Source organism: Stegodyphus dumicola, chromosome 6 (genome assembly GCF_044657685.1).
Source record: "Stegodyphus dumicola isolate Sdum_Otavi_A_Nest chromosome 6, ASM4465768v1".
In the NCBI taxonomy this organism is placed as follows: domain Eukaryota; kingdom Metazoa; phylum Arthropoda; class Arachnida; order Araneae; family Eresidae; genus Stegodyphus; species Stegodyphus dumicola.
In genome coordinates this window covers 101,204,516-101,220,072 of record NC_140773.1, presented here as the reverse complement: position 1 = coordinate 101,220,072, position 15,557 = coordinate 101,204,516, and the positions used below count along the sequence as shown (strand labels likewise).

Here is a 15,557-nt window from a genome sequence, read left to right as displayed (position 1 = left end):
TGTTTATACCTTTTGATCAAGGAATGTCTAGACCCAATCAAGTCTTCTCTGCACACTCTTGTAACTGGAAGAGAAAGTAAACGTTTACCAATTAAGAAATGAGCAGGAGTTAGCGGTGAAGGTTCTGAAGGGTCATTGTAGACATACATTATGGGTCTTGAATTAATTATGGCTTCGATTTCTACGAAGACTGTTTCTAGCTCATTCAAACAGAGACTAGAACGTCCAACTATTTTCATTAAACAAGTTTTGATCGTTCTAAAATGCCTTTCCCAGAACCCTCCCCACCATGCTCCTTTTTCCACAATAAACTTATACCGTGGGAAGAAAACAAATTTTTGTACAGATGGATGTTGAATACACTTCCAAATTTTTCGCAACTCGAGATCAGCACATTTAAATGTCTTGGCATTGTCCGAATATATCGTTGAGCATAATCCACGACGAGAAATAAACCTGCGAAACGCAAGCATGAAATTCTCCACGCTCATAGAAGGGACAAGTTCTAGATGTAAAGCTCGAGTTGTAGCACATGTAAACAAAAGCAGATAATGTTTATTCTTGCTGTCCTTTGTAAAAAAGGGACCAGCATAATCCAGCCCTGTTACAGAAAATGGAGATGATTGAAGAACACGATCGGGTGGTAAAGGAGCGGTTTCCTGTGTACCGGCAGGCACCTTGTATAGTTTACACAAAAAGCACTTACTTAACGTGGACTTGACGAATTGGCGTCCTTTTATAATCCAAAACTTTTCTCTAATAATGGCCAAGGTAGCTTCGACTCCAGCATGAAACAATTTGTTATGAGACTCAAAAATTACTAGTTCACTGTATCTATCTTTATAAGGTAACAGCCATGGGTGTTTTTCTTCGAAAGAAAAGTCTGAGAATTGAAGTCTGCCCTTTAAACGCAGAAGACCATGGGTATCCAATTCTGGGTTAAGTGAATAAATCGACGATGTCTTTTCTAAGCATTTTCCACTTGATAGATCTAGAATCTCTTTCGCAAAGTATTTTCGCTGTGTAACTTTTACCCAATAGAACTCAGCTCGTGAAATCTCAACAGAGCTTAATGAACCTTTGACTTTCACTGAATTTCGTTTTATATTGTTGGCAAACCGCATAACATAAACCGCAATTCGATACACCTTCAGCAGCCTGCTGAATCGCGTTAACTGTAGTAATGCCGAAGATTCTACGTCTTGAACAGAAACATGAAGAGATGTTTGCACCCTTGCTTCGTTCTGAACGCTCTCCTCGTCGATGTTGGTCTGTTGATTTACTGGCCAAACACTTTCAGGTTGAGACAGCCAGCTAGGTCCCTGTAACCAAAGGGAACTTCTCACAAGATTAAAGGCATTTTCTCCTCGAGATAAAAGGTCAGCAGGGTTTTCACTCCCACTGCAGTGAAACCAGCATTCAGGATCCGTGAGTGACTGAATATCAGAAACTCGGTTTGATAGAAAGGGTTTCCAGTTTCTTGCACATCCCTTTATCCAGTAGATAGTTATTTGGCTATCACTCCAAAGAAACTTTTGATGACACAGTTCAGGAAACAGCTTTGTCAAATACATAGACAATTTGGCGGCTACTAAAGCAGCCATCAACTCCAAACGAGGTAAAGTTATAGTCTTGAGTGGAGCTACGCGACCCTTTGCGGTAATGAAACTGGCGCAAATAATGTTTTCTGAATCAAGGTATCTAAAGTATGCTACTGCGCCGTACGCTTTAGGGCTAGCGTCAGCGAATACATGAAGACTAACATTAGATTTTTCACTACTACCAAAATATTTTCTCGGAAGAGAAAACTCCTCCAACACCTTTAATTCAGCTTGCCAGCGACTCCAGTCCTTAATTATTTCGAATGGAAGGGTATCATCCCAGTCCCCACCTAATGTCCAAATTTTTTGTAACAGAATTTTCATTTTCATCACAAAGGGTTGAAACACACCAATTGGATCGTAAACTTTGGCCACCATTTGGTTTCCTTTTTGTGGCCTCAGCACTGTCATGGGATAAATTTCCTAAAAATTCGCAATTCAACTTGATCTTATCTGCTTCAGAGTTCCAGATCATGCCCAAAAATTTTGACTCTTTAGCTGGTTCTATGTTATAACCTTTTCCAATCCACCAGGAATTAAGTTCCTCGGAATTTGACCTTAATTTTCTCAAATTCATCTCAGCGTCTTTAAAAATCTTAACCGCGGCTGAGGATAATTGACATGCATCTTCAATAGTGTCTGCACCGTAGTATAAATCGTCTACATATAACGAGGAATCTAACGTCATAACTTTCTGGATTTGTGCTTTTATATTTTTTAATGTGGAATTTTATAGTCATCGCTAAAATTGCTGGACTACAGCAAAGTCCGAATGGAAGACGTTTAAACCTTAAAACTTTATATTTTTCCTCACTATTCCCGAACCAAAGAAATTTTAATTTAAAAAACCAAAGAAATTCCCTATCCTTTTCTAAGATTCCTATCATTAAAAAGGCCTTAGCTAAATCTCCGCTGAAAGCAATTTCATATTTCCGAAATTTCAAAATTATGTCCAAAACCACGGGGATCAAACTAGGTCCAATGTCTAAAAAATCATTTAAGGACTTTACACCTTTAGTTCTAGAAGAGATCGCGTCGTAAACAATTCTACACCTTGTGGTTTCCTTAGGTTTTATTATTTCCCTGTGCGGCATAAAATACGATGCCTCCGTTATTTCCTGTGAACACTTCTCAACTATACCCTCCTTCATTTGCTCTTCAATTACGGATTTATACTGCTGATAAATCTCAGGATTTCTAATAAGTCTATTTTTAAGACTTTCAAATCGTCTTAATGCTACTCCGGAATTATTTTCTAATTGCCCTGCTTCCGATTTCCATAATAAACTGACATAGTACCTATTACCTTCTACCCGTATTTCCTTTTCAAAGCTTTGAATCATTTCTCTCACCTCGTTAGAAATCGCTGAGTCATCGGTAAGGCCCATCAAATCTAAAGTCCATAACGATCTCAATGAATCAGTTACGCAAGAAGAAAGGTTTACTATTGCCGTGTTTTGAGATACTATTTCGCTCTCTTTATCTTGAAGGCCAACTGGGACCCATCCAAACATAGTAGAAATCGCATAAATTTCCTTTCTTAATTGAATCTTTTCCCCCCTTACCATCTTCCAGTAATAATCCACACCTATTAGAATTCCAACGCTTCTTTTACATAAACAAGCGATTCGCAATCCGCACTCATACATCATTTTTAGTGTTTGTTTTGACGGCGTGGTCATATGCGCAGCCGTTATGGCATCAGTGACGAGACAGCTGATTTTTATTTTGTTCTTTTGCTTCGCATCCGAAACACAGAATTCGACAACCTTATATGTTTTAGGTACTGCGTATTTCATTCCGAAAGAATAAATAGACAATGTTTCTTCTCCAACAAATTTTAAGTTTAATTTCTTAACTACACTAATATGAACAAAACTTCGTGTAGCACCACAATCGAAAATTAAATTAGTTAACTCTGACTTTCCGTCATAATGAGCTAACACTGAACAGGTTTGCAATAAAGCATTTTTCTTCAATGATTTATCACAAGGAACAACAGAAAGCGTGTGTTCTGTTGGGGAGTTTTGTGTTTCATCTACTGAATTGTCTCGCGAGCTTTCGCACAATTCTTTTATGTTTTGATTTGAAGCCGTTCGCGCTTTGTTACGATTTGAACTACTCGTACATAGTGACTCATGATGCGACTTAAACCCGCATTTTAAGCAGTTAGTTTTATTTCTGCACGATTTCCAAATGTGATATTTTCGAAAACAAATAAAGCATCTATTTTCAGTACGTAACTTACACAATTTTTCTTTAATGCTTTTATCACAAGAAAATGAATTATGGGACTTTTCGCAGAAGATGCATGCACGATTATCAACAGCATTGAAACTGGCAGCCGTAGGTACATTTCTGTGAATTTTTTTATAATCAGACTTAGCATGTTCGAAACGTGGAGGCAAGGTATTTCTTTTATCTCGCGTCAATAAACTCGACGCTTCACGACATTCAATTTCCCGCTTTATGAAGTCCAACAAGTCTGAAACATTAATTTCTTCATTTGGGTTTTTCCTCCGATAAAATTCCAGAACGAACTCTTCTGGAATAGCTTTTAACAACACAGGTATTAATAACTGACCAAATGAACCTTTCGTAACTCCTTGCGCTTCCAAATTCCGAACTGCAATTTCGATTTCATCATATAACCTACGTAAAGCTTTAATATTATTTGAATTCCTTACTGGTTCTAAATTTAACAGTTTGTTCATGAATTGACTAATTATTATTTCTTTTTTCCCGAATCTATCCTTTAAAGATTTTATACTCTCATCGTAATTTTTTGCATTTAATTCTAATGAAGATACTACATTACTCGCGGCACCTGTAAAAAATGTTTTCAAGTATGCGAATTTTTCGATCTTACTAAGACTTTCGTTTTTGTCTATAGTGCTTTCGTAACTGTTCCAAAACTCCGTAAATTTTTCAGGATCACCTGAATATTTCTCTAAAACTAGTTTTGGAAGTTTTACCGTAGTTTGTACATTTTGCAGTCTAACCAAGTTTTGTTCAGGATCTTTAATACTTATTTTATCCTCTTCCAACATTCGATTAATTCGTTAAATAGCTCGAGAACATTTTTCCTGATATTCCTCAGAACTAACTACATCCGCTTCTAGAGAATCTATCTCAATTACGGAATGAATTGCCTCGTCTAATTCTTTCAAATTACTTTTCCTTTCTATTAATAATTCATGCACTTCGCATAATTCATCTGTATCTTTCTTTGCTAAGCTATCCTCGACTTTCTTTAATAGTTTAGATACTACCGTTCTCAATGCGGTTCTCTTTCGTTTTAATCTATCTAGTTCTGCCATTATTTCGCGTTAATACACAAATGTACCTAAGACTGCAAATTATCAAAATTCAAATCAAACACGTTCAAAATTTAATAATAATCATGCTCTTACCTAGGGCATGGTCTGGACACGTACTTCCTCGTGAAGTTCACTTTAACAAATCCAAACTTTCCGTAAGATGCACCATTGTGACGAACCTGCATTTATCCATGGCGGCCCGTAGAGCAATCACAAAACATCCGATGGTTCAGTTTTCTAATGCTATTTATTATTCGTTATATTTACATATTTACAACTGTCCTATTGTTAGGTGGACTACCTTCACAGAAATCATGTTGCCTAAAAACGACATTTCGTTTCTACTTACATGCATTGCGCTACTGCCAAGCAGCGCCCTCTACTTCTTTCTTTACAACAACTGATACATTAAACATTGATATAATTATATTGCTAAAAGCTGAATTAAATCAAGAAGTTTTTCCTCCAAAACTGAATGATTAAAGATGAGATACTTTCTCATAGAATAAATAATATAGAAAAACATGATTTAAAGGATTTTTAATTACAGTAATTAAATATGGAAGCCTAGATGGCAGCGTAGGATATATATTTAATGACTTTATGCCTATCAGTGTACTTAAATGGGATGACAAGTGAAACAAGCATGACAGATGAACAAATGAGACTAAAAATTTCCTTTTTCTATTTTAAATCAAACTCATGTTTTTTATTATTTAAGGTTTAAAATGGTGTTATTTGCCTTGTTTGGATAAATTTTTTAATTTTACGTGAATGTTATATTCGATGACTTTAAGAGTTTATAGAAGAAATGTGTTTCTCCGTAACAAGTTCAGTTGCTTTGGAAACTACTGAAAGCCGTTTTCCCAAGAATCACCGGACTTACATATATACAGACGGTTCAATAATGTACAGGGACTCAAGCGTTAGACATTGTGTACGCAGTACATCTTTCTTCTTTTATAAAATATGTAATGCACCACTAGTTTTCAGGGTGAATTTAAAGTGATTCACATGGCCTTGTCATAGCCTTGCTGTTGTTGGACCTCTTTTGCCATAGCCGTCGTCCTCTCGGAGTTTAAATCTGCTCTCAGATTCTTGCCAACGATTGAATTTGTTACTCAAAATGTATTTAAGTTTCGACACTTTTTGAATACCTCTACCGACTCAGTAGTACTACAGTGGGAGAGAGCGCATTGTGGCGTATAGGAAAATGAGAGTACAGGTTTTCTGACAAAGAAAGGAAAGACTTCCTACAAATCCCAGAAATTTCACGAACTTAACTGACAGACTGATAAAACTGGAAGTTATTAAAATTTAAGTTTCAGTTTTGTGTACAAAATATAAAGTAAAGGCTTGTGTCTCTCGGAAAAGAAAGCATTATTCCTATTTTAATTTGTGCATTTGCGATACAGGTGCAGTATCTTTCCGTCTTTTGACAGGGCATAATTGTTCATGTGTTTTACATTAGACTCAGGAATTCTGCAGAGTTTTCTCTTCGTGGGCGAACAACCTATGGACAAAGAACACTTAAATAAGGGCTCTGTTTTTATTTCTGTCGCTCAGAAGGATCGTAAATCAAAAAAGCTAATGGCTTATGTGCCAGAAGCCAGGCACTAATAAATGAATATTAGATGAATGTTTGTGTATCGTATTAAAGCAATAATATGGGGAAAACATCTATATAAGGCTGTCTACCTCAGTTGTCACTTTCTTCATGAAGGGGAAATCTCATATTTAAAGAAAAACAACATTTTGTAAATTCTTCGTATGATATTAAACTTAAAAATTTCAGTTAGCGGAATTATTCTCTTTCATAAGATTTCAAGCTGTGTTAAAAGTGATGATAATCACATATGTGAGTTAATAGAAATTAATGAAGCATTTCAAGCTATCTTTTAGTAGTTCTGAAATCGATACTTTATAATTTAATTTTCGTAATTATACCATCACTTCATACATTTTACTACTTAGTTAAAACATCCCTCAACATTAATTGTTGAATCATGTTTAAATTAAATACAAACCAATCTCCTACTACTTAAAAATAGATTCATAAGTTCTACATGTAGCATATGCTTTGTTAATTGGATTTGTGGCTAAACTGTTAATTTCCCTTAACTGAGTTAATCTGTTGTTAAAGATAACCAATTTTTCGAGCAGTTACATACGTTACTAAAATATTATTTAAAATTAAATATTACAGAACAATAAAGAAAAATAAGGACACTGTTTTAAAGGTATTTACAAATCACATTTTATTACTGCATGAGTTTTAAGGAACCATACAGAAAAGGATTCACCACAGCGAATTTCTAGCTGTTTGCTTGGGTTTCTCACCAGTGACATCTACAGTTTTAATTGTTGAGATCAAACTGACGGAATGCTCAGAGAAGCACCCATAATGCAGAATGTCGCTTAATTTCCGTTTGCAGGAAACTCTTTTCATATTAAATTATTCCTGAAATAAAAAATGAAAGATAAACCTTTATGTAATAAAATTTGTGAAAGAGAAGTAGAAAATTAAAAACAGATTGCGACTGTAGCATAAATTATCTCATTGAGAAGTTAGCCAAAAATTTATTATTATAAATTATTAGTAATAATTACAAAAATATCAAATTTATGTGAAATTTATAACATAAAATTATTTAAAGACGCATTGAAAATCTTAGTTATTACAATAAATGAAAGATGAAATACACATAAAAATTACTTAAACTGAAAGAACGAGATATATTTGTTTAATAACATTTGGTCTAGCTTGCCGTATAAGAATACTGTTCACAAGTGTTTGTGATAGCACAGTGAAATGCTCGAAAAGAGGAGCAATATTCTATCTGGTCAATATTGTATCTATATTATCATACTAATATTCTATCCGGATCTATTGTAAAGCATCTGCATGCTTTAGTGAACGTTCAGGGTCTTGAACAGAGAACTTAAATAGGTCTGCAATTATTATGCTTATATGAGTTCCAGTAAATTATCTTACCGCTGTCATAGGGTATTATTAAGGATAAAAAATCTATTAAGGACAACAAAGAGAAAACTAATCTTTAGCGATTTGTAATCATTAAAAGAACTTCGCATTTACTTTACATTCAGCTAACTAAAACATTTTCTTTCTTCGTAAAATCATTACATCATTTTTATTAAGTTATTATACATTTGATAATAAATATTAAAAAAATTAGAATTCGTAATAATAAAAAATCTAAATTTTGATTATGCAAGGTATAGATTAGCATTAAAAATAAAATTATTTATTATTATTGAGCTTATTAATTATGCATTCTAAACATTGGTAAGACGTAAAATTGAACCAAAAGATTTAAATATTGACTAAATAGTTTAGTATTCGTTTCAAATGAAAAAAAAAACCCTGGCATTTAACGCTTATTTGATAGTCGGTGTTAAATCATTAATCTAAGACGTCAACAACTTACTAACTAAGGTATGAAATAAATTCTAAATTATAAATCATATGGAGTGATTACCTTGGAGTGATTACCAGTATCCTCCTTTTCCACCTTTACCTCCACCACCTCCAGATCCTCCTCCATATCCACTTCCCGATCCGCTGCCGTATCCATGTCCACTTCCGTATCCACCTCCAGAACCTCCCCCATGTCCTCCACCTCCACCGCCACCATATCCTCCTCCTCCGCCGCCGCCTCCATGTCCACCTCCAATGCTTTTAAGGCTGAGTCCAATAAGAGCTACCTCACCATCACCACCTTTCCCATGGCCGCCGCCATATCCTCCACCGTATTCACTGCCACCTGTAAAAGTTCTATAAATTAAGATCAAGATCGCATTTAATGAAGATAAGTGTAATTTAGTGCGTTATTAACTTTTACTGCCTTTTTCTTCCGAAACTCCGATTTTATACACTATAGTACTGACTTGAATACAAAAACTGTGCTCATTTCATTAATGCTTCTCTAAGAAGCAATACCTGTCGTAACATGAAATCCAGTATTTAGAATATATATAAAAATAATATCTGATTTCTCTCTTAATTCTGACGTTTAAAGAAAAGATTTAGTTATTTTTATCTTGATATGTGATAAAACTTTCAGCTGTTTTCTTGTATAATAACACAGCAAGCTCAAGTATTACTGTAGGAAATTATTCCTTCTTGAAAACCATCTTAAAAAATACGCAGTCATTTTATATGTGTGACTATATTCTATACTAGCCAGTATGATAATTAAAACAATGCTTTCCGGCTTTATTTGGACAAATTTCAATAGAATATTGGATTCTTTTTTCTTCTAAGGTTTATAATATAATAAAAGATGCGTAGTGCATTATTAATGACCATGTAACACTATACATAAAATGCACTTAAATTTAATAAACAAAGCAATTATTCATGCTTGTTATAATTTGTACTTATGTAAATAAACTGGTTAATTTGTACTTAAATTTTCGTATCAGCATCTTAAACTATGCTGCCATTTATTGAAGACGCAGCAAGACGTTTTAGGAAAATTTCAGTAGAACTAATAAAATAAATACGTGTCGGTCTTGTATAACTCTGAAATGTTTATACATTAAAGTTTTTCTTTTAATTTATTATCTAAATAATCACTGAATAAGATTTTATTCTTCTGATTCAATCTTTTTTCTTCTGACTCAGAAATCTCAATACATAGATCAATATGAGTATTAGAAAAAGAAATATAATAAATATTACTCTAATTTTTCTACATTACAACAAGTGTTATCGATAATTCTTAGAATATTTTAATTTAAGTGTTTTAACTAAAATAGATATTTACCGTATCCACCTTTTCCAATGCTGGAAAGAGAATATCCGCTGCTGCCTCCTCCATATTTACTGCCACCTCCGCTGTAACCGCTTTTGCTACTTCCGTAACTTCCTCCTCCGCCAGATTTAACGGGTACAGCAATGAAAATCTCCTCATCTCCATGATTACCTCCTCCGTATCCACCTCCGTGACCACCGCCTCCGTATCCACCGCCATGACCACCTCCACCTCCGCCGCCATCGTGACCCCCTCCTCCGCCGCTTCCGTAACCGCTTCCACCACCGCTTCCATAACCGCTTCCACCGCCGCTTCCGTAACCGTCGCCGCCTCCGTGACCACCTCCACCGCCGCTTCCATATCCACCTCCTCCTCCATGGCCACCTCCTCCACCACTTCCGTAACCATTACCACCTCCGCCTCCGTGCCCTCCTCCGCCTCCATAACCACCTCCTCCACCGCCTCCATGGCCTCCGCCGCCACCTCCACCGTAACCGCCTCCTCCTCCTCTATGGCTAAGATATCCTGCAGAAACTGAGAGAATCAAGCAGCTGAGCATTGCCCATGAGACCCACATCTGAAAAAGAAATTTCAATTTAGACGTAATGGAATATAATTTAGTCACAAGTGTTGTGTAACGCTGAATTTTTACAGTTCTTGCTAATTGTCTTCTTACAATTGTCTTCTGAGGATTGCATTATCAATTGGTAAAATAAGTTGGCTGATAAAACTGTACCGTATGTATTTTGTAATGTTTTAAATTTATATTTAGCTGCTGCATTGACATAAACGTATCAGTAACAGAGATTGACTCGTCTTCAACCAAGTGGTTTATCTTCAGTGCAAGAAATCTCACGCGGATATTAATACCTTATAGAAGCTGTTATGCGAACAATGAATGAATCAAATGGCAAGGAGTTGATCATATAATGCATGAAGAAAATTCACATCTGTGATAATAACCATGCTGTTGCACCGGTTTATAAAAACTGGTTACTTAGAGAATAATTGATTATGATGTATGGGGCTGAATCTGAATAAAAATGCATTTTTCATGGTTGGGTGCATGTAGAATATCACTCCTGCTGAATTTGTTAATTTTAGTAGCTTTTCAAGCATGTCGAATTACTTGAAGCGGTTGTGGCCTCTTCATTTCAATTTCATTTTCAGTAACAAAACAAAATCTTAAATTTTAGTGTGCAGTTCAACTTTATTGCAGATCTTATTGCTTAAACATGGAGTAGAGTGGGGATAGCTGCAAATTTTTTATTTTTTTTTTATTTACGTTAGATCATAAATATAGTTTGAGAATACATAAAACCATTTTTTCTACAAACCAAGAAATAAACAGCAAGTTTAATAACTGAAAATAGTAAGATCTTCATTTTGATGAAAGCAAAAAGATCTGGAAATCTAATTAACGAGTTTTACATTTTTAATAATTTGGCCAGAAGAGAGAAAAACAGACCTTCAAAAAATCAGTAACTAAAGGCAATCGTGAATTTTCTTCATATTTCGTGTTGTACCGTTTTGAACTGGGGGAATAACATCGACCTACTTGGACGGTTAATGGCTGACGAAGATTGACCTCTAACTCGAAACTAAGGATATAGATTAGACTCTCAGCTAACATATGGTTGCATATGTGTTATCCCTCCCCCCTCATTTGCAGATGCGGTACCGGTTACTACATGTGCTGGACTCTGGATAACGCTCTGGTCGATGAAACTGTTTTTAGGCATGGTGATTCCTGTTGAATGCTTAAGGAGAATGTTTCCAGTCATTCGAGTGTGAAAAAGTACTAAAATCGCGAATTAATAGAGAGGAGAAATGTATTTCTTTGCATCTTATAACAAAGTTGTTTATTTAATCTCCTTTTTCTCTTAGTTTATAACTTTTACAAGGAAAGATTTCAAATTTTGTGAAATATTGAAGCTATGCTTAAAATCTTCCCTTTATTTAACAAAGAATTATTACCTAAACATTTATTATAGCGCCAGCACTGTATTCAAATTTCATAAAAAGCTTGATTACAAACCAAATTCTTCTTAAGGACATTTGAACACAATTTAGCTTATGGGTGCAGTGTGTGTTCCATATTGGTGAAATTAATAGATAAATCGCTCAATTGCAGGTAATATATAAATTATGTATATACATTTCATATTGTAATTTAATTTATAAAATAGTATTTTTGCTAAAATGAAAAAAAAAATATTCAGATGCTTTCATCTTAAAGATCTATAGAAATTGAAATGTAAGATTTGATATATTAATATAATTGAAGTTAGATTATAAAATAGTACTTTTGCTTCAATTTATAAAATAGTTTGCATTTTAATTTGTAAAAATTTTGACTTCCAAGAGGAATATTTCTTCTAAGAATATTTTTTCTCAGAAATAAAAATGACCTTAAAGATCTTTAAAAATGGAAAAAAAAAATTTCATATTGTATTAATGCGAAATGCGTTAAGGATCTGTTTGAAAGTTCTTCTTTAAAATTAAAGCAAAAATATAGGTAATTAAACAAGTTCAGTATTTAAAATATTGATTAAAATGTTTATCCCTTACCTGAGCGGAACAAAACAAACCAATTAAAATCGAAAAGAAAAGTTAACGTAAGGCCTTAAGTAAGATTTATTGCAGTTAGAAAAATAATTAGTCGGAAATAGGAATTAGGGCAAAAAAATAAGGAAACGTATCCATAAATTGAAAAGGAAGGAAAAAGACAGTTCAATTTCTTGACAAAAGCGGAATTCAAAATTATGCCTATTAGTTCTGGAAAGGCACGCAATGCTCATTGACTTAAAATTTTCCAGACAGAGTTACTTCTTATGATAAAGTTCTTGAAAATAAACTACAGAGAAGTTTCTTAATTTTAATAATATTCTGTCTACAACTGTTATTCTTATGACGAAGGATACCTTAAAACTTTTAAACCTAACATAACTATGTTAAATAAAAGTTGCTATGATTGTAGTTCACGGTATTCAGAAACATTAGTTGTAGATAATAAAAATAAAAATAATTGAGAAATGCTCTATCGGGCATCTGTTTATTCTGTTTAACTTAGAAGTATCTTCATAAGGTGTCGGCCCACCAGCGGCCGAGCGGTAAAGTCGCTGCACACTGGTAGTTCGGTTCGAGGTTCGAATCCCACGAACGGGCTGGCTGCATGGGTGTTTTCGAGGTTTTCCCAATGTATAACGTGTATACGAGCCAGTTTCCCTTAGAAAGTCCTCCACGAAGACATCCCTCCCCTTAGGCAGATAGCCCTAGTGTGCTTTGCCATAATTAAATACATCACACCACCACACCCAACCACTTCTTAGGTGTCACAAAGGTCTTTTGCGAGTACGTCTTGAATTTCTTGTATTAGTTTTAATAAATATGAAAGGCATAAACGGAGAAAATTTCCATTTGCATTTTCTAATTCACGCTTATCGTACCACTGGTGCGAGCGCTTAAGACTCCTAAATATAGGTAGTTAGTCTTGGGTTCGAACTTAAGGCACACGGTAAAAAGGTGTAACTTGCAAATGCGTAACGTGAATACGAGCAAATTTCCTTCAGAAGGTCCTCCACGAAGACATCCTTAGATCTCGGGGCAGACTGCTCTTGTGACTTTTACTATATTGAAACAACCAACAAACCAACTTAATTCCTTTGCTTCATTTATTTAGTCCTTAATCAAATGTATGATACTAATTCATAAAATATTTCGCTTTTCTCAAAGAGAACACTTCGTTGGTGTATAATATGATTTATGTAAAAGAATCATTTTCCCAGTTCATGTTAAAAAAATTAAAAATTAGCGAAAATTTAATCTAAGTGTAGTACTTGGTTATAAGAAAATATATAGAGTATGGAGACGGATTATTTTTTCTTCAAGGAGCTAAAATATTTTTCCTCTTCTTCAAGATTTAAAAGCGTTCTGAGCAGTGTTCTTTTTTTCTCTATTTTCAGAATAAAAACCCAATGAATGCAGGCAGTTTCTCTACAGTGTCAACCTAAAACTGAATTTTGTCTAAATTTGTCTTTCATGTATGGTGGCTCATGTATCCTCTTTCTTGTATCATATGATATATATTCTGTATTAAATGGGATTGCTTAATTATCATTACTTTGAAAAAAATATGAAACACATTTAATTTGCCGTCCTTAAAATCAGTCCTTTTGATAAATTTCATAGTTAAGCTGCTTAATTTGCTCTTTCCAATCCAGTGCTCAAGTCATAGATGGTCTCAAAAAAATCGGACGTGGGTTAAGACGTGGTTATGAATGATGAGAGAAGACCATACTTGTTTTCATCCAAAAACCTTCGGGGGATAAAACCGAGCGTCTTGAAATCATCTGATTACCGTCAAAATTACGTACGGAATTTTAGACAGGCGGATTTTAAGTTACCTCATTTCCCCAAGGCATAATTACAAACATTTATATCTTATTCGGAATTTGAGTGTGAACTCACTGGCACAGTAGACAACCTCCATTAGCCAGGTTATCGAGTAAGTATACTTAAGACAAAAGTAACAATTTCCTGTTAGTTTTTGTTTTACCTAAATTGAAATTTAACTTTTGTATGGGCAAGTTTCATAGAAGTGAAATTTCTTCCAATCACGTTATCTTAAAATTTTGGCCATTATCATGAAAGAGGAGTAGGAAAGACTAGTTTTGAAACAGAAAAGTGGGTAAGAGCAATTTATTAGAATCTGCGTCGTCAAACTGTTATAAAATAGGAGAAATAAGGAACACATTTATAGGGGCCTATAGCACATATTTTGAATCATTTAGATGTTATAATGCAGAATTACATAAATTGTTTCAATTTGTATATGCGCTTATTTTAACAAAGAATTTGTGAGCATTTTTGACTTTAATAGAGCTATTGTTTTTAATTAAATTATTTATTAATGTGTCTAGTTTTCTACGTATTCAGTGGTTTTAAGTTTCTCTTTCTGAATTAAAGGAAGAAAAAATAAAATTTTCTCAATTATCAAGTGCTCCCGGCTAGTGCGCAAGTTACTTTTAGTAAGTTTAACAACGAATATAAAGAAATAGAAGCCTGTTTAGATGTGAAAAGACCAATGCTCGAACATTCGAGAAATGGGAAGGAAAATTCCATTTCAAATTATTAGACTTTTAAAAAGGAGTAAAAGGAGGAATAAGCAAATCAGCAAACAGGAATAAAATTATACTAAGCGTAAGAAAAGGTAATACTTTTTTGCATTGCTGCTCGAGCAAAAATGAAATATGTATAAACTTAGAAGTATCTATGGGTAGCAGCTAACTCAGAAGAGATGGATAACAGAATTAGTAATTCTAAACTTTGGTAAGTATAGAATACGTTTCATGAAGCATTTTGTGGACTCAAGGTTTATTACAGACCATAATTCCACATCACTCTGCAGTTTTTTCAAACCAGGAAACACGAAAAATCAGCAGTGTCTTCGAAGGGATTCGAACTCCAGACCTTCACATTGATAGCCAATCACACAATGAAAGCACGCGATAAAGAAGGATAAAGTTCCGTACAAATTTAATGCGATCTTCTACCCTAAAAATGTGTACATATTAAAGTATAAACAACCGAAATTCTACTTCTGAGGTTGGCAACATAAAACGTTTTTGTACTTGCCATTTTTGCCGCAATCAAAGTTTAAGGATAAACAAGATCACCCTTAAAAGTTATTTTTCTGTGCACTTCAACCTAGAAAATTGGTAAAACTACTTTCTTGCAACATAGGAAGGCGTAAAATCTACTTCCCACATTTATAAAAGCATTTTCTAGTAATCCGTCTTTAAAAGACAGATTGAGTAACTCTTTCTAAATTATTGTTGGTTTTTCTTATGGGAAAA

At 34.3% G+C, this 15,557-nt stretch overlaps 1 protein-coding gene and 1 long non-coding RNA gene across 3 annotated transcripts in view; one reads left to right on the top strand and one right to left on the bottom strand.

The window, feature by feature from the left end:
- LOC118195337 (uncharacterized) overlaps positions 1-15,557 on the top strand; it is a 116,486-nt gene that overhangs the window by 87,906 nt on the left and 13,023 nt on the right. The window lies entirely within an intron of this gene.
- On the bottom strand, positions 7,154-10,550 carry LOC118195334 (uncharacterized). Of its 2 annotated transcripts, none has more exons than XM_085818708.1 (3): positions 9,721-10,550; positions 8,422-8,706; positions 7,154-7,382 (listed from the first exon to the last, which is right to left on the bottom strand). In XM_085818708.1, the coding sequence occupies exons 1-2, from the start codon at positions 10,274-10,276 to the stop codon at positions 8,432-8,434; spliced, it is 831 nt and encodes a 276-aa protein (XP_085674834.1). In that variant the 5' UTR covers positions 10,277-10,550; the 3' UTR covers positions 7,154-7,382; positions 8,422-8,431. The 2 variants fall into 2 exon arrangements, with proteins under 2 accessions (XP_085674834.1, XP_035222527.2); XM_035366636.2 differs by having other exon boundaries at positions 9,712-10,276.